Consider the following 20195-nt stretch of genomic DNA (forward strand, 5'->3'; position numbering starts at 1 on the left):
TTCCTCCCTGCAGTTAGATGTCATGAATTAATGATTGAATGCGCCAAGCACTATGATTCACACTCAAAGACAATTGTGGCCGAGGATGGAACCGTTCTTGCCTACCTATCAGAAAGGGCCTTAAGTGAAGCCTTCCATCTACCAGAACAGAGAGACATGATTTATAGAAGTTTAGAAGAAGCCAAATCGATTTATGAAGATGATTGTGATGCATGCCTATCAATCATCAATAGGGATTGGTTGCAAAAGAGTAGGCCTCGCCTAAACAAGATACCTAATGGGCCACACTGAATTGACTTCTAAGAGGAATTCAGGGATTTGATCACCTTGGTTGGTCGAGTTATAGGTGCTCCTCAAGCCTTTTGTTTTGATAAATGGATGTTCTTCTTCGTTCAAATAATCATTCAAGGGAAAGGAATGATCAATTGGGCAAGAATCATTAGTAATTGCCTAGATGTACAATTGAGAAGTTGATTCCTACCAAGTCATTCCACATGAGCTCATATGTCATATATTCTCTAGCAAGGGGTTATGAATATGCGGGGCTACCACATAGAGATAGCGTTGGAAGAGGGCCTAGAGAGATAAGGGTTTGTGATTCTTATGAAATATTGCATCACCCACCTAAACAACACTATAGAACAATCAATGATACTTTCACAATGCACATCACCAGGACTCTACAAGGTGGGATCCATCAAAGATTGTCTCCGGAGGCACAAGCACTTGTCAAACAATATGGTGCGTGGTTTATTCAATTTCCCAAATTCACATATATAAGGATCCAAGGATGTCCTTCCCCTCCTTTTATGTTGCCACGTTATCCCACAGATAGGATAGTACTTCTTGAGGTGGCAAGCCAATTGTTAACATGCACCAAGTCATTGAGGTACAAACACGGAGTTGCTATCACTAATTCCATTTCACTTGGGAATTCAATAGAAGTTTGTCCTTCCCTCCAAATAGCTGAAAGTGCCGAACCATTGTTATCTCTTTATTTGTTCACACCATTTGCTTCTAGAGATAACTTTCATCCCTATGGTAATGTAGAAGAAATGGCTGGAAGGGAAGCATAAGCATGTTTTTTAAGTAGAAGACTTTTGGATGAACGCACAAGATGACTTCAAGATAAAAAAGAAGATGCACTCCCGCCTGTCTCTTGATCTCATCAGGAAATACAAAATCTATAGAGTGGCCAATCAAGCACAAGGTAGTGGTCGATATATCCAATCTACCTATGAGAAGGAAGATAAAGGAATAAGGATTAATTGGGATGAAAAGGAAGTCACAAATTTGAGGGAATTGATGAATCAAGTTTTAACTTGCACACGAAGATGGATAGATATTCAACATCAGAAATTGAAAGAGCAAGATGTGATAATGACGTTCCATTTGGAGACAAGAACAAAAGAAGAGGAAAGGGCAAGTGTAAGTGAGAACACTTCTCACTCTAAAGGATCAAAGAGAAAGAATGAACAAGGAAAGAAAGAAGCATCCGAGAAGAAGCAAAATACAAATTCCGATCAGCCTCCTAGTGCTTCTTCTAGACACGAGAAAGAAAATCAAGACAAAGATCAAAGAATAGATGAAGGCATGGCCCTCAAAGTAGATGAATCAATGGAGTCTACAATACAAAATGACAGGAATGATAAAGAAGATGAAAAATGCCTCGAGAATCATCAAATCTAGCCCTTCATATCCGGATTTGTGATGATGAAGAACAAGGAGACGATAATGAAGTAACTTCCCCTCTTAGGAATGAGCCATTGCCCGAAGAAGTGCAAGTAAAAGAAGGAAAATCTTCTATCCCCGAATGGCTCAAAGAGAGACTTACCAAAGAGGTAATAGAGGAAGAAGAAGAACAAGCATTTGATTTAGAAAGTCTCCTAAACGGACCTCAAGAAGTCATTGAGAGAAAGAAAGCTCCAAAGATGTCTAAATAATAAGAGATGATGGAGGCTCTAGAAAGATATAGATTGCCACTCCAGCCGTAGATAATGTAGCGTCGTAAATTGTACGCACTTGCTAGGGTGGTACAATTTCACACCTAGTTTAGCACCCGCCTTGGCGCATTTTGCATTTTGCATTGCATTTCCCCTTTAGCACTTAATTAATTAAATTAATTAGGTCTAAGGTTCTATTTCATCATCTTCCACATCATAAAGTTGGGCCCTTTCATTAAAGTGTGCCCCTTTCATTTTATTCTTCCAATACATCATTTAATCAAAAACCCTAATTAGGTCCTATTTTGAACTTGGGGGCTTGATTTCGGGGGTCAAAACATCTCGAAATCACCTGTAACTTCGGGATTCTCTTTAAAATCATCATATCCGACGGCCCTGAAAATTTGGTGAAAAGTTGTCGGGACCATGGCGCCCGGAGTGCACACGGTCCCGGTCATTTTTCCCGAAATTTTAGGAGCGCGATCCAATCATAAAATAAAGCTTAACCCCAAGAAATTGGCGGGAGATTCAATCTCTAAGTCGGCCAAAAGTTGAAATTAAGACCTAGGGTTTCATACATAAGAGCTCTCTTTCTTCATTTGAAAGGATGGGAATTTTTGGTTTAAGGGACCTTCTATGCAGCGAAAGAGCAGATCTTTGAAGACTTCAACAACATTCAACATCCATCCATCAAGCATTCATCAATTTCATTCATCCATTTAGGGCTTTGAAGACATTGAAGAGCAATAAGGGATCACCGACTGAAGATTGGCTTGTACCCCTCCCTTGGGGTTGGGTATGATTTCATATTGTTTTCATGTCTTTGCATAAGCCTCATTATATCATTTGTATTCATGCTTTAGATCACTTTGCATCTTGATTTGGAGCATTTACATTATCATTTACAGGCAATTAGGGTTTACTTTCTAGGTTGCTCTAGTTTGCTTACTTGCATTTTAGGATCTTGCACACACACAAGGTCTGCACACACACTACTTTTACAATACAACTTGGCTATTCGTGGAGGTGGAAATCACCAAAGCGGGGGTTTGACTAAGGCAAAACTCTATATAGCCGCCCACCATACCTTTTCAGATATAAGTGCAGGTTTCGGGATTTGGACGACGCCGCAAGTTGCAGATCCAACGGAAGCGGACCGAGACAGAACTTCACACCAAATTCCAACCCAGAAGACCAAGACAGGGGCGCTGGGCGCCCTGGTCCTTGGGACAGTGGCGCTGGGCGCCCTGGTCCCTCTGTCAGATAGCAAGTTTCAGACAGCTTTTCAGGTTGCAGAACAGCAGTTTCAGGAGCAGTTTCAGGGGCAGAATCAGGATAGTGGCGCCTGCGCCTCCGTCTCGAACATTTTCACTCAGATTTTAACTTCGGGTATGCATCTGCATTCTTTTCTTGTCCTTGTGTTTACAGCTTTCCATTGTTTAACTTCAATTCTGCAATCTTGTTATTAGTTCATACTTGCACTTTGGGGTTAGGAATTGAACTTGCATCATTTTATCTTTCAATTACAACAAAGGAATAGAAACCCTAATAGGTAGCCCGTGGCTCTCTCTTCCACAAAAAGAAGTAGCCAATTGTGTGATACCTCTAGGCTCTTTCGTATTCCATAAGTGTGTGATTGAAAGTGAGATTAGGGCATGTTTGCTTAGTCTCGCTTTTTCCCTCACACAGATAAATATGAGGATGAGATTATGGCAGAAGAATATGAATTGGAGACATTTGACTTAGGTCCACTTACTTTTGAGCAGGCCATGGAGGAAGCAACCAACTCAGTGAAGGCGGCCAATGAGAAGCTAAAGGGCGAAATAGAGAAGAACAAAAGGTTAGAAAAGGAGGTAAATGCATGGAGGAACTATGTCCAACAATTTCAACAACTATTGACACATCAAAGTCTGACAACCACACCACCTCCCTTGCTTCCAGCAGAGTCAGTTGATCATATGGAGAAAATGAGGAACTCAACACAACTTCTAGAGGCATGGATCAACAAATCCTTCACAATGGCAAATGAGTTTGTAAGAAATATGATGAAAATACTTGGTATAGCCATTTGAGTTCTTGAGATAGTTCATAACCTCATGGTGACAGTTGATGGCTTCACTCATGCTAAGGACGTCACCATTCCAGTATTGCAAGCAATAAGGAAAGCACCTAGACATATACTGGTACAAGAAGGGGTAATTAGAAAGGAATCAACTCCTAATCTGTTACAGTGGTCGACTTTGCTTCAAATGAAGAAACTCCTTTTTGAAGATGTGACTAACAAATGTAGTCAAGTTGAAGATACTGTCCATCCTATTCATGACAAGATAATTGAGGTGATCTGCATCATTCTTGACAAAAGGGCAAAAATTGAAATAGATGTGGACATTCAAGAATTGGAGGACAAGATAAAAGTTATCTTTCAGGGAGAAGGTGGACCGATCACAGAAAACAATTGGATCTTATGCATACCACTATGTTCCTTATTGATAAAACTAAAGAACTTGAACATGGATGGGAGATAACACTTCTTGCAGCCTTTGATGAGGTGATCCACCTAGAAGAATGTATGAAGAATCTACCTGAGATTCCAATTTCTGAAGTTGAAAGTACGATGTCCAGGTTCATTTAATATGCCAGAAAGGAGGAGAAAGGAAACAAAGTTCTAGAAGAAAGTTCGTTATGATTCCACTTGGCATTTCATTTTTCTATTAGAGGACGCTTCCTCGATTTCCGCATCAACACATGTTATCTTCTCATTGGTTGATTCATGATGATGATTATTTTGATAGGGTTTTCATTTGTATCGAACCCTATTTAGGGTTTAGGTGGCAAGATCTTGGCCCTTCATTGCATTTGGGAGTCTTATATAAGCTCCACTCGTTTCATTTGTAAAGGTTTATAGTAATGTTAATGGTGATAGTAATAGCAATAGAGTAGAAGAGAGAGTAATAGTGTTAGAATATTGGCAAGAGAAAGACTTGAAGAATTGTTGTTATTTGGTTATTGGATCAATGAAACATTGAAGTTATGGTGTTTTGCTCAATCCTTGAAGCTTGTTGCATGGTTCTTTTATCTTCTCAAGCCAATCTTTTGATGATAGTTGAAGCATTAGATTAAATGATGGAATGTTGCACTTGATATATTGTGAAACTCATTATCCATACCACTAGCTTTCTTGCTGATTGTAAGCGAGCCTTGTGTGGTCAACTGGAACACTTAAAATTGTTTAAGTTCGATTTTTGCTCAATCATTGATATGCATTCAATTAATGGTGTCTATGATTAGTGGTGATTTGAAAATCTCTAAACATCCTTAGAAGATTGCACTAGTTCTAGTGGAGTTGTTCATGTATGGCGATGCTATAACTAGTTGAGTTTCACTTGTGTCATCCTTCATTCGTTCATTTTAGGATAGCTTAGAATTCCTCTAAACTCTCATCTTTTGTCATTTTTTTTGATAATCATTTAGTAGTCTTGGGAAGAAACTTCATTGCATATCATCTGCCAGTCACTTCATGAACTCTTTTCGAACCATAAATGCCCCTTGATGAAACAACAATCTCAACGACCAACTAAGCTTATCCACATGTAGTGATCCTACATATATGAACCTTGGAGTCTTTTTTGGGTGATCCTTAAGCTAATCTTCAGCATTCAAGAGATTTTTTTCAAGAGAGGATAAGATACTTAAGGTATTTTATTCTGTGTTCGCATGTGCCTAAAAAACACATCAACACAACCTAGACCACATTTGGATTTTAAAGTGTGATCTTTTGCCACCCCTTTACCAACCAATCTGAAAAGCCCATGTTCTTTGATACCAAGGGTGGCTATTTTCTTGTCCATTATATTAATCATCTATAACATTTGTGATTGCTGAAAATCACATGCAAGTGGTTGTGTTGATGTGCGTTTTGTGATACTCGCCAACACAGAATAAAGTACCAAGTATTCTATCCTCTTTTGAACAAGGAAACCTCAAATGCTAAACAATGTGATCAAATTAGGCAACCTCAAGGTTTACAATGCGAACAATGCGAACAATGCGACTATACGATGGATAGACTTAGTGAATATATGTGATTTGTTGATACTTACAAAGGGAGTTAATGAAATTACTAAATAGATGTGAAAATAAAAGTCAAAAGGGATTAGGTTAGGGAATCTAAGCTAAACTTAAGGACAATGAAGATAATGGATAGTGCTTAGGTAGATGGATTCCATAAATCAAGCCTTGTTTTGCCATGAGGAAATGACTACACAAAACTGATGAAATCTCTAAAGGTAATGAAGGATTTTCATATCGTAAACATTCATCCAAATACCCAATATTGGCGCAATCCAAATGAACATCCACAATCAAACTAGTGCTAAATTAGGCTCAGACTAACCATACACTACAATTTGCAATCAACAAACAACAAATGGTATGAACTGAAATTCCATTGAATATCATCACATTTCTGCATTACAATCAATGAACTTTAACTAAAACTTGAGAAATAGAAACCATGCAAAATGTTGAAACACACAAAGATCCACCATATCTTCAATGGAAATCATATGTTTATTCCTGTAAAGTGGAAAATTGAACCCTAGTGATTCCCCACCTAGGAGAGAGAAAGGAAATCACTAGGATGATTTTCACTTGGGAGATACTTTACATTCAAAAGAGGGGTTGAATTCACTAGATCCAAACCCTAGAGTGAATAAGGATATGAATACAAGTGAATTGCAAGGGTGCAATGCAATTTACCCTATTTCGTAAGTAGAAGAGTTGACTTGTTGACTATGCAGAAAATGAAGACAAAATGGGTGAAATAAGGAGCTACCGATTCAGAATCGCGCTGTAACTTCGGATATGAGGTATTTAGAGTGATACGAACCTGCCCTGCAAATTTGGAGAAAAGTTGTCGGGACCGGGTTGAAGCTGCCCCTGGTCCTCCGAAAAATCTGCGAGTCGAAAGGTTTTTCCGTCTCTAAAAATGAAGCTTAAATCTGCAATTACAGCTACGCACCTACAACCTACACACAAAAAAGAAGGGAAGAAGGGTTGTGGATAGGGGTTTGCCTTAGTCAAACCCCGGTTGAGGAATCAACCTTGAAAGAAAGTAATTGCAAATGCTTAAATGTAAATGATGGAAATGTATACCTTGTAGATCTGCAATTCGTTGATGATGGTTGCTTTGCTTCTTGAATGTAATCATAAGTGTTGCATGAAATGGCATGTAACTTGACAAAACCCTAACACACACACATGCTTGCGAATGAATGTTGTAATGTTGCTTTAATGGATGGATGAAGAAGACACATGAAGAAGGAGATATTTGAAAACTTGAACACTTGAACGCTTGATGACAATAATGAAGGCCTCCTCCTGAATTTTGCTTATCCTTGCCTATGCATATGAGAGGACTAAATCTCTTTTTATACTCGCCTAGGAGAATTAATTTTCATCTCACCGAAGGTCGATATAGGGGAAATTTAAATCCCGAAGAGCAAATTAGGGTCAAGGGTCAGATGGACCCATTTTGGAGCCACACAAAGAGGGAGGACAGGGGTGCCGTTCCCTTGTCCAAGGGGGACAAGGGCGCCCTGCCCTATTTTGGGGGCTGGATAGGGTCACAAGGTGATGTAAGGGCTGAAACAGGAGGAGATTTGGAATGATGATGCAGAGAGGGGTCCCAATTAAGTAGGGAGATGCAGTTGCCAAGGGTGAGGGCCTAAAACGCGGTCAAAATTGCAAAGGGTCGCAATTTTATGACACTACAATTCCATCATAGTCTTGGCAACAATTTCTTGTCTCCTCGTCCTACTACTATTGCTACTCTACTCTTTCTACTAACTATTAACTTCTCTATTGACCTTTACAAATGAGAAGAGCAAGCCTTACATATATTTCCCAAACGAAGGGCCCAGATTGATTCTAAATCAATGACCAAGATAATTCAAAGACAGCCTAAGTGAGCTAGTTACAAGTACTTACAACTACCACCTTCATACATTTAATATCCTCCAATGAGAAAATTACAAGCGTTGAATGTATGTCCTTTTAGGGAAAAAGACCAATGAAATTAATATAGCTTCATTGGCGCAATTTACAAGGAGTGATGATGACATTTTATTCTATGCATCCACATTTCCACTTGTTGATGAGTCCAGTTCAATGAATTTGGATATGCCGACCTGTGGTTATTTGATTGGTGGAGATGAGTGGGCGCCACCTCAGCAGAAAAACAAAAACAAAAAAACCAAAAAACCATACCTTTCCTGTATCAAAAGCCCTTTCTGTTTATTGGTACGTATCAAGAAATACTCTGGTTGTCATTGATGAACACATTTGCTAGGCTTTCACCTGCTTTGTGTTTTACTTCCCCTCACCATGGCTTTGATACCATCGACAATGTGGGAGTGTTGGTACTAGTATGAGCATGGGGATACCAATAAAAAGTAGGGAACACGAGTAAATGAATAAGGAGATGGCTATATATATATATAACTGGCATTATAGATACATATCCATCAATTTGCCCACAGTTTCTACCGACTATATCTATATATATAACTGACATTATAGATACATATCCATCAATTTACCTGCAATTTCTACTGACTATATATATATATATATAATGGCAATACACACACACACAAAGGTATATGTATATGCACATACATATATGTGTATGCATGTGTGTGTGTGTATTCAGTAGAAATTGTGGATAAATTGATGGATATGTATCTATAATGGAGTTCCCTAGCAACTATGATACCATATTACAAAAATTGAATACACAAAGAAAGTAGAAAGTGTGAATGCTGAAGAAAAATTAGAAAGAGAAATAATTGATTGATAATAAAATAAAGAGAGCAAACATCTCTTTTCAGGAATAGATCATAAACCTAAAAACTAAACCCTTAACTAACTAAAGTGTACCTTAAGTTTTAATACAAGTACACAAGGTACCTATGACCATCTAAACCTACTAAATGACCATGACAATAATATGATGCTAACATAAGCACTAACACAGCCTTCTGTCCAAAATCAAACTGGCAAACTAATCATGCTAATCCAATTCTCACATATTCCAGTAGTTATCTAAAACAAAATTGATTATGGAAACGTGACATTTCAATAAATTTTTCTTACTGCAAAAACACTTTGTGTGGATGGTCTACTTGCATCTTCCAAATTGGGTTGTACCATGGAAATTAATAAGGATCTCTAATTAAGCAGAGAGAAAATATTCACACAGCCACAGAAAAAATACAAAAATCATGTTGACAAATAGCAAGAATATTTTCATTTAAAACTTTAAAATTGATGATTCAGTATGACAAGCTGCATATCCTACATGTGAAAGTTAGAGATGCTAACTTTCTCTTCTCAAAGCTCCAACAATGATTATTTGGACCATTTAAGATCATTTGAGGATTTCTTTTTCCAAGGCCTAGTTACCTTATACCTTATAAATGAAACTGATATTAGAAGCTGTAAATAATTTGGTCTCAACATTCCTAAAAACTTAGCTAAGAAGCATTAACTAAATTAAATGGAACTTTCCAATACATGCATCCTACATGAAATCACTGCATGCTTTCTTCAGTGAAAGGGTTCTTAAGTGGACAGAGCACATGTCACAATAAACAGAACGGCAAGCAAACAGTGCTTGTGAAACTAGTTTTTTTAAATTGTAAAACAATGTTGCTGCTTAGTGGTTCCAAATGCAATAGAGAGAAATGGCCTTGGATTCCTCTTGCAACTATGCATTAATTTTATGTTTGGGTCGTGAGGACCTTTTCCTAGAAATGTCTGATTACATATTTCCTCATGAAAACCTGTATTGGAATGCTGTTTTATAGAAAAGGATGTGGCTATTGACATTGGGTATTGTTGTGAGGTATTCACACATCGCCCCATTGCAAATGGGGACCCCCACCTTTTTGCTTTCTAGGTTAGTCGTTATAGGGTCCTTAGATTAGTCTTTGCATTAGAGAGTTATAGGCACTCAAATGGCTAGGAGTCAGGAGGACAGTCTCACATAGGTGAGAAGTGAAGTAAGTTTGCAAAGTCTAGATATGATTAGCTCAACCATGAGGGAGGAAGGATCGCCAATTTGAAGGACACTTCAAGTGCTCCTCTCAAAGGAACAAATTTCACTTCATGAACACTCCTTGTGTAGCAAACTTCTTGTATTTCTCCCACAGAGCGAAAATTCACTCTAAGATCTCATGTTGAGCAAGTTATCATGTATTGAAGTTGAGAGTAAGTTAAAGTGAGCAAGGGAGAATTTAATTTTGATTTGGAATCCACTTCATAAGCTCAACCTCAGGAGGGACTTCATCTTCAAGGTTAGGTGAGTGAACTTCGAACTGGGGCGAACTTCATGCTTGAGAGAATTGGAGCAAACTTCTTCATGTTGAAAGTGGGGGAATGAAGGAAATTTGAGAGCACTTACTTCATGTTCAAGCATTCACAAGCGAACTTCATGACTTGCCACCTTGGAGCGAACTTCATGACTTGCCACCTTGGAGCGAACTTCATGACTTAGCCTCTTGAAGCGAACTTCATGACTTGCCACCTTGGAGCGAACTTCATGACTTGCCACCTTGGAGCGAACTTCATGACTTGCCACCTTGGAGCGAACTTCATGACTTGCCACCTTGGAGCGAACTTCATGACTTAGCCTCTTGGAGCGAACTTCATGATTTGATGATTACAAGTGAACTTCATGAGTTGATGATTCCAAGCAAACTTCATGAGTTTACAAATTGGAGCGAATTATCTACTTCATGAGTTCAAGATTTGGAGCAAATTTCCTACTTCATGAGTTCAAGAGTTGGAGCGAATTTCCTACTTCATGAGTTCAAGATTTGGAGCTAATTTCCTACTTCATGAGCTCAACATTTGGAGCAAATTTCACCTTCAAAGCTTCATGGAAGATAAATAAATGAAATTTGGGACCACTTACTTCATGTTCAAGCATACACAAGTGAACTTCACGACCTCATGATTTGAGTCGAATTTCATGTTTGAGGGATTTCAAGCGAACTTCATGAAGTAGGAATGTGGAGCGAACTTCATGTTTGGAAGAGACAAGCAAGCTTAGCAAGCAAAGTGATTGAAATAAGACTTCATGTACACACCACTTAGAGCGAATTTCAAATGCACTTCGTGTGTTGATGATTACAAGCGAACTTCATGAGTTGACAAGTTGAAGTGAATTTCATGTTTGAGATATGTGGAGCGAACTTTATACTTCATGAATCAACGAAATGGAGTGAACTTTACAAGTAAACTTCACAAGTTAAGGAAATGGAGCGAGGTTCATACTTCATGAATCAACGAATTGGAGCGAATTTCATGCAAAAGCAAACTTCATGGGTGAAGGAAGAAGAGCGAATTTCTACAAAAATGAATTTCCCGAGTTCAAGGTTTGGAGCGAACTTCATAAGTTCAAGGTTTGGAGCGAATTTCAGGAGTTGAGGATTTGGAGCGAATTTCTACAAAGGTGATTCATGACTTAGAAGATTGGAGCGAAATTCATGAGTTGAGAAAGACAATAAGCAAGGTGATTGAAACAAGCTTCACATGCACACCATCTAGAGCAATCTTCATCTTCAAATATACATGAGCAAATCTTAACTTCATGAATTAGCATGCATGAGTGAATTTCGTATTGAATTTCACAAACTCAACATGCAAGAGTGAACTTCATGAATGGATAGAGGGGAGCGAACTTCATGTTCCGAGCTGCAAAAGTGAATTTCAAGAATGAAAGTAGATTCAAAGGCAAGACGAGGGCAACTTAAACTTCAAAAGCCCCTTTTTACGAACAAAAACAACTTCAAGTGTCCCTCCATGAAGGTGAATTCTCTTTATATGTTACTATTAAACCTATATATCAAGTGTATTTGATACTTGCTTGTTTGTTTTGCAGGAGATGAAAGAAATAAGGAGATCACACAAGAAGCATTCACTTACACAAAGACATGATCTACAACATCGACGACATGAAGGAAGTCACAAGAGAAAGAATTCCGAAAGAGAGAGACAATGGTGACATTAGAGGCTTATCAATACTTCAAAACTAAGATCTATACCTTGCACTTCCATGATCGAGGCATTCGAGAAGACAATTTCATAAGAGTTAATCAAAGTTAGAAGATCATCGTCATCATCTCTGAAGCTAGATAATGTTGAGTATCAAGAAATATTTCTTCATGATGATCTATCAAGCTTACAAAGTCCGAGTTGAAGTGTCATCCTAGTCATCATCCCAGTCACTATCTCTACCAATCGAAGAAGTTCCACATCAGCATGTCTAGATGCAACGTACCTGACTCACCAGTGATGGCACAAACTCTGAGGCATCTACCCTTGTTATCTATTGGTCATGCCAAAGTGTTGTAATTATTTCATTGGCCAAATTGAGTTTGTCGTAAGAAACCCTAGTTAGGGTTTTCATTGTAAATTCTTGGCCATTGATGGAGATTCAATCCAGGCCATTCATTATAAATGAGCTCTCTATAAAAGCTCAAGCCTTTCATTTGTAAAAGCTAATAGTGCTAGAATAGTGAATAGCTAGTTAATAATTAATAGTAATAGAAGAATAGATAGTTGTGAAGAATAGAATAGAAGTTAGAGTAGATTCGGAGAAGGAAGAATTGTTGTTATGACTTGTAAATGAGATACTCTTTTCATTGAAGTATTTCAACAAGCCACATGGTTCTACTTCTCATTTTATTTTCATGTTGATTAGATTGAATGGAGGAATTTGTTGAATGTAATTGTGTGGAATCCATTTAGTCCATACCACTAGCCTCTTGTTGATTGTAAGTGTGCCTTGTGTGGTCAACTGGAATGATATGAACTTAACTTCAAATTCTTATGCGTCTATTGTTTATGCGTTAACTTGAATGGTGAGCAATGTTTGATGGTAATGATTTGAACATCTTTGAAATGTCCTTAGAAGATTGCACTGAGCTTGTGTCAAATTGTTCAAGTTGATGGTGAGACCTTGCGCAGTAGGATTCTGCCTAAACATTCATCCATCTTCTCACATTTTAGGCCTTAGAATAGACTCTCTTAACCCTTCATCTTTTGCCATTTTTTCAAACTCGAGCTAGTCTAAGATAAAAGGCATCACCATACGGCAACATCAGATGACCTACGTTCTAGCAAATCAAGCATCCAAGCATTTAAACGCATGTCCCCTTGTGATTCCAGCATAATCTCATCAATTAACAAAGCCTATCCACACATAGTGACCTTTTCACACATCGCCCCATTGCTAACGGGGACCCCCTCTTTTCCTGCTTTCCGTGTGTTTAGGTTAGTGTTTTTGGCAGCTTAGTGGGCAATTTTATGTTTTCTGTGTGTTTAAGTTATACTTATTCAATAGGTTTATTATTTATTAAGTTTACTATCATTTATTATTAATATGATTTTTACATGTATTTAGTATTTTTATTAGTGTTTGAATTTAATAAGTTTAATATTTGTCAATAATAAAATTTTAATATTTAGTATAACATACTTTAACATTATATTTGAATACAAAAAACTATATTTTAACATTATAAATTATTAATAATATACCTTTAATTTACATGTTCTCTATTTTATTATTTTTTTTCTTTTAAGTTAGATTAAAATTAAATTAGATTTAGTTAGTTTTTATGCTTATGCGAGATTTAGATAATAGAAGTAGTTAGATTCCAACTCAATTTATAATTATAATTATTTATGATAACATGTGATTCTATTGATGTATTTGTTTTGTTGATGAAGTTATATTCATAGGCATATACATTTTGGAATAGCATGAATGAGTTTATGTTACTCCTCAAATTCGAAGTAATGAAAATCATCTCTTAAAGCTTATATAATTGTTGAGTCCAGCCATGTTCATATTAGGGTGTCTTGAAAAATAACCACATTTGTACCCGTGTCCTAGCAATTCTGCTTTTAACACATTGGGTCTATTGGGAATCGGTTATTGATTGATAACATATTTACACTGAAGTTCATCACAAGACAAGATGTTGCAGTCATTAAATTTAGTGAATGTTGTGTGTGCTCTAAGTGACATTGGATATGTCAACCTTGTGTATGATTTTTGTACTGGATGATGTTGTGACAACAGAGATTCATGGTACTGCACTCTAGTTGTTAAATATCGATTTTTTTAATCGTTTATTCTCTATTGAAGTTTCTATATCTTCTTTAAAATTCAGGGTGGTGGACCATATTACCTCATTGGTAGAGCACTGGGTCCTGAGGTTGGTGTGAGCATTGGCTTATGCTTCTTCCTTGGCAATGCAATCGCGGCTGCTCTGTAAGCAATTTTATATCCATTTGTTTCCTTTTTTCTAACTGCAATTATAATTGTCTATTTAAGTAAAGTAAGCCTACAGGCTGATTTAAATCTGCAATACATAAAATCTGTTCCCTGTAATGGTTGAAGGGCCCTGAGATAGAGTAGGCGATCGTTTTTGTTACATCCTTGAAGTGGTCATTGTCTTCTTTCTTTCCATAGATGAAATGGAGTTGTCGATGAGTCTCCTACCCCTAAAATCATTTTTCCACCCAAGGAAAAACATTCAAAAAATCATAACATAAACCTAATTCAAATAAATGTCTGGCAATTAAAGTACCATGCAGTTTTAATCTTGCCACAAGCAAGGATTTAAAAGGAAAAGTATATACATTTTGCAATGGAAAAGTGGATGTGTAGTCCTATGCCAGCTAGATATAACAACTATACCTGTTTCTAACAAGACAACCAAAGACTGAAACATAAGAAATCAAGTCTGGCTTACCTGCTAAGCCAGTGTGCCTTCCAGCTGTGGAGGTGCCCCCTTCATGATCTGCTCTTGGGTTGCTTTCTGTTTGCATTCTACTGTCCATTGAAATGCAATGAAAGATGTTTAATAATGTCCACGAGGCCAAAGCAGCCTATGGGACCCAAGAGCAGTACATGACAGAGCCTTATAAAGTTTGTAATCTCCTCTTGAGATCAGATCTTTTGCAATGAAGTGAAATTAAGGAGGCCAACAGTTTTTATTATTAATGTTTTGAGTTTCTTCTGCAACTTTACATCCACATTGGACAGGAGTGGAGGGGATTCAAGCATACAAACATTTCTGCACCCTTATTCTTTTTAAATTTCTCATACTCTCACAGGTTTCTCTTCAGTAGACACATCAGCCAAGACAATTTTCCTTAAAATGTTTTATTATGTACTTCAAATTTTCTTAAGAACAGACGGGATAAGGGCTCCATTAAGTGGGGTTCCTCTCCTGTATTATAGTATATTGATCATGACTGAAATTTTACAGGTCATTGAGAACCTGTCTGACAATATCCAGCTTTTGTTTGACAACCATTAAATCTCCATGAATGGGGTCATGCAAATTTTCTTCAGTGAGAAGAAAGCTTTACCAGGTAGTATCCATGGTTGCCTGATTATCAAGCTTGTAGACTGCCCCACCATCCACTCAAACACAATTTTATCTCTTACAAAGATGGCAAAGTTGCTCAAGAAAGTACCTTGGACAGAAGTCCATGATTCTTTTATTTGATAATTGTCGATTTAGATAGAAAATTCCTGATCTCGGCATTCGAAATCTCCTGTTGGAAACGGCTTCAGTTAAGGGAGAGTTACTGATGATTCTGAATGGTACTCCCATTAGTTGAAATGCAAAGATGAAGCTTTACAGACGAATAGAATGAAGAAAAAGCTTGATTTTTGAATGAAAATTTAGTGGAGATGGGCATGGGGATGGTGAGTGAGGTGGTGGTGGTAGGGCATACTGATAGTTTGTACTTTTTAATCTAACCTATTGCTGCTCTCTCACAACTGTCACAAACTCTTTACATGCCTAACTGCCAAACATGATATATTGTTATTACAGCATCGAGAAATGAATTAAGGATCTAAATTTTCATTAGTAGATTTTAGCGAAAGAACATCTATAATATACTTGCCTTTTTGGGCCTTAAATCAATTAATGAAGCTTCCTTAGTTTAAAGAACAATTCAGGAATGAGGATTGAGAGGAGGGATCTCTAATTTTCTGCATTGAAGTTTTCATACAATGAAATGTGTTCTTACCTAGTGCCTCTATTCACTAACAGATCATCTGCCTTGTTAGCTTCTCTATTACATTTCCCAGCTTTGACATTAACCAAACTTCAGCCTTTTACATAAAATGCAAACTTCTTGAAGTGTGTTGTTCAACTTCTAGTTAGGCATGTATCTTTTGATCATTTCATCTATTGAAATGAGTGATTCCTCTTCCACTATGAGTCACCCAATCTTTCCACTATGAGTCACACAATCTTTATTTGCACTATCAAGTTTTATCTCCTATTTAGGTCACCAGAAGTAAAATCAGTTTTTAAGCCTTTTGTTGAGACATAGACCAGCTAGGACTCGAACCTAGGACCTTCCATATGCTGCTGGAGTGCTCTACCACTGAGCTACTGGCCCCTCTTGGACCAGTCCATTGTCGGTCCGGGTGTGGCTTATTTCCAACACCAACACCTTTATTTGCACTGTTAAGTTTTAACACTATAAAGAACCTTTCTCTCTGGTTTTAGGTTCACGAAGGCAATTTCCTTTATGATGGCTTCTACTTTAGGTCAACATCTCTATTAAGGGAAAATGCTTTTTCTCAAAGATGTTTTTGATTTCTTTTTAGCCACAACCCTTAGTTAACTGTAGAGGAAATAAATTCATATAATAAATTCAAATTGGAGTCAAATTTCAGCAAAGAGGAGAATAGGTCATCTTTTGGATATTCATCATTGCTCTAGCAGTGGTAATGCCAAAAGACTATTTGAAAACATGGCACATGTATAGAACATATTTTTAAAACTCAGACTAGCACTTACTCAGGTGACCCAAGTTTAAAAAATATTCAAGAGCAGGCAAAAACTTGGCAAATTTATTGAACATTAAAACCTGCATTGATGTTTAAAATTATGCTTTAAAACATGTAGATTACTGATTTCCTTTTTATATACATTCAAATTAGAGTTCAATATTAAAATAATATTGTAATATTGCTATAATGATCATCTTATACATTTAGTTAGTATTAGAAACTTCTTTTTATGTCTTTCGTCTTAAGTTAGTTTAGGAAGTTTCCTTTCTGTCTTTCATGTTTCTGTTCTCGATTGTTTCCATCATGGAAAGATCCTCTTGTAATCTCTATTTAAGGAGCTTTCGCCTTCTTTTGTAATATCAAACAGTCAATTATAATTTCATGGTTTTAGAGCGGGTTAAGTTTTTTGACAAATTTTATTTAAAAAATTTCGTGGGTATTTACTTGGAATTTATTTCCAGAAGTTTTTTACGATTTTTTATTAAAAATCGTGGTGGTGTTGTTGTTTGAAAGTTTTTTTAGAATTTTTAAATAAAATTGTGGTTTTTTTCTGAATTTTTCCTGAGAAATTTTCAAAAGGGTTTTTTGATTGATTTTTTGTGAAAAAAATATCGAGATTTTTCTTGAAGATTTTCGAAGGCGTTTCTTGAAGGGCTTTTGGCCGTCTTCTTGTTTGTGGGTTCTTTCTCCCCCGATGGTTTTTCTGATTTTTTTTTACAAAAAAACATGAAGCGTGTTGCTGTTTTTTGGGTTTTCTGATTTTTTTCTACAATAAATCATGAAAGGTTTTTGCATGATATTTTCTATAAAAATAAGGGAGGGTTTTGAAGAGCACACAAAAAATACTAAGAGGGGGTGGGCGGGGTGAATCGGTATTTTAAAACTATTAAAAACATGAAACCTCATAAAACATAGAGAGAGCAAACATGAAGATGCAAACACCAATTTTCTCATGGAAATTCCTTTCAGGTAAAAAACCACGATGCACAATAGATTTCATTAACAAATGGGCACCAACCCAAATTACAAAAGTTATTACCAACTCAGTGAGAGCACCAACCCTCTTCAAAGCACCAACTTCTATTCAAAAAAAAAATTAAAACTCTGATACTTAATATCATACTCTACACTTCAATCACTGAAAACCCTTTTTTTCATTCCCTAAAAATGATCTGAGATAATAAGAAACATTAGTTGTTGTTGAGCTGGAATTTGAACCAAATGTCACCATATCCCTTTCCTTAGTAGCAACAACATGAATATAAATTTCTTCTGCACATTTTTCAATTTCCACACTAGAAATGCCCAGCAATGACTTCTAAGAAAAATTATACACTGAAAGTTCTTCTCACTTATTTGTTTATATCCTGCCTTGAATTCCAACTTGTCCTGAAGGTGTAAAAACTTAGATAATATCCATTGCTCGGTGAAATTAATCTTCAAGTACATCCCACATCACCCCAATGCATAAATTCGACACCTAAAATAAGTAAAATAACCCACAAACCAGCAACAAATTTCTTCAAGAAGAAAGACATACACCAGCAACCATACAGAAGTCAGCCAACCATTATATTTTTTATTCACATAGAAACCACACAATAATAAAATTGTCAGTCAAAACACAATCTGAAGCCCACGATATATGACAATTGTTCAATATTCACCACCTCAAACAATGATACCATGTTTTTTTAAGGAAAATAATTCTGTTAGTTTTATTAATGCAAGAAGACGTTTTTAATGGGTTTTGACTCCCCGCCAAACTCTACAAAGGATGACATGGCAAATGAGTGACATGGCAATCTGACTTGGCACAGAGAAGTTGACAAGTAGGCAGCTTAAGGAGACAGTGAAGCAGCTCAAGCAGACACCCAAGTAGCTCAACCAGACAACCAAGAAGCTCATGCACACAACCAAGAAGCTCAAGCACGCATCCAAGTAGCTCAAGCATGCAACCCAACAGCTCAAGCACTCATGCAAGTAGCTCAAGCAGCTCAACCAAACAACCAACTAGCTCAAGCACGCAACTCAAGCATGCATCCAAGTAGCTCAAGTAGACAACCAAGTAGCTCAACCAAGCAACCAAGTAGCTCAAACAAATAATTGCTAGACAACCTTGATCATGATTCTTTGACATCAATGACAAAAGATCCAATAGGTTTTGCATGATTTTGTCCTAAAAATCATGGTCATGGGGTTTTATCGTTTTTACAAAATCAAGGTTTTTGCTGACAGTGATTTCAGCATTGTATCAAGGGTTTGACAATTTTTTCTACAAAATCGTGGTTTCTTGTAGCTTGTTTTGGGTTGCACCTAGGGTTTCTAGGGCGAATGGTGTTTTGCAAAAGTTTTTGAATTTTTTTTTACAAAATCATGGGTGTTGCTTCTTTTGACGATTTTTTTGGCAAAATTGTGTTCTTTTAGACTTGTGAAGTTTTTGAGCAGCTGATCTTGATTTTTCGTATCTTTGAATAGCGGGAGGGATAGCTTTGTTACCCAACATCATGTTGGAAGAACCGTGGTAAACTTTATATTTAGGAGTTCTACAGAACTAGGGAGGGTCTCAATAGTAGGCTCATGTTGTAGAGCGTTTTGAGGAGAAGGGGGCAGCCTTATTTGCATTCGTGGTGAAATGACCTATAGATTATGTCACATCTTCAATAGGGTAGTTAGTAGAATGACCATTAAGGGAGGGTATTAAAATAATAGTGTAATATTTGACATTAGTTAGTATTTAGAAACTTCGTTTTATGTTTTTCGTCTTTAGTTAGTTTTAGGAAGTTTCCTTTCTGGCGTTCATGTTTCTATTCTAGATTGTTTTTGTTATGAAAAGATACTCTTGTAATCTCTATTTAATGAGATTTCTTCTTCTTTTGTAATCATCGAACAATCAATTATCATTTCATTCGATACGCTTCATAAACCAAAAAACAAGTTCAACATTTTGACACATATAAACTACCGGTTTCATTATTGTTGAATTTTAAAATGGCTTATTGTATTAACCAAAGTTTTAATACTCGGACTCGCCACGGACTCGGCAAACCAAAAATTTGGACTCAGACTTGGACTCGTGAAAGACTCGCAAAAGACTCGGCAAAAAAAAAGACCGTAGATTTACAAAAAAAAACATAAAGAAATTAATGCATTTAGAGAACATAAGAGCCATAATTGAAACATTACACATGTCATATGATCTACAAACACTCAATATTTGAAATTTCATCATTCATACTCATAGTTTCAACTCTAAAATGTATAATAGCAGCATAAGTTTATAAATGTTTATAAAATTACATATAATGATATGTCCAACCCCAAATGTGAAAAACAACAATGAACAAACTAAA

The 20195-nt window shown here is 36.8% G+C and overlaps 1 protein-coding gene across 3 annotated transcripts in view; it reads left to right on the forward strand.

Annotated features, from left to right (window-relative positions):
• The window catches only part of LOC131036929 (cation-chloride cotransporter 1), a 122729-nt gene that overhangs the window by 57905 nt on the left and 44629 nt on the right, over positions 1-20195 (forward strand). For all 3 annotated transcript variants that reach the window (XM_057968939.2, XM_057968940.2, XM_057968941.2), the window contains exon 6: positions 14189-14289. In XM_057968939.2, the coding sequence (XP_057824922.2) occupies positions 14189-14289 (101 nt within the window). The remainder of the gene's footprint in view (positions 1-14188; positions 14290-20195) is intronic.

The sequence above is a fragment of the Cryptomeria japonica genome, chromosome 11, assembly GCF_030272615.1.
Source record: "Cryptomeria japonica chromosome 11, Sugi_1.0, whole genome shotgun sequence".
In the NCBI taxonomy this organism is placed as follows: Eukaryota; Viridiplantae; Streptophyta; class Pinopsida; order Cupressales; family Cupressaceae; genus Cryptomeria; species Cryptomeria japonica.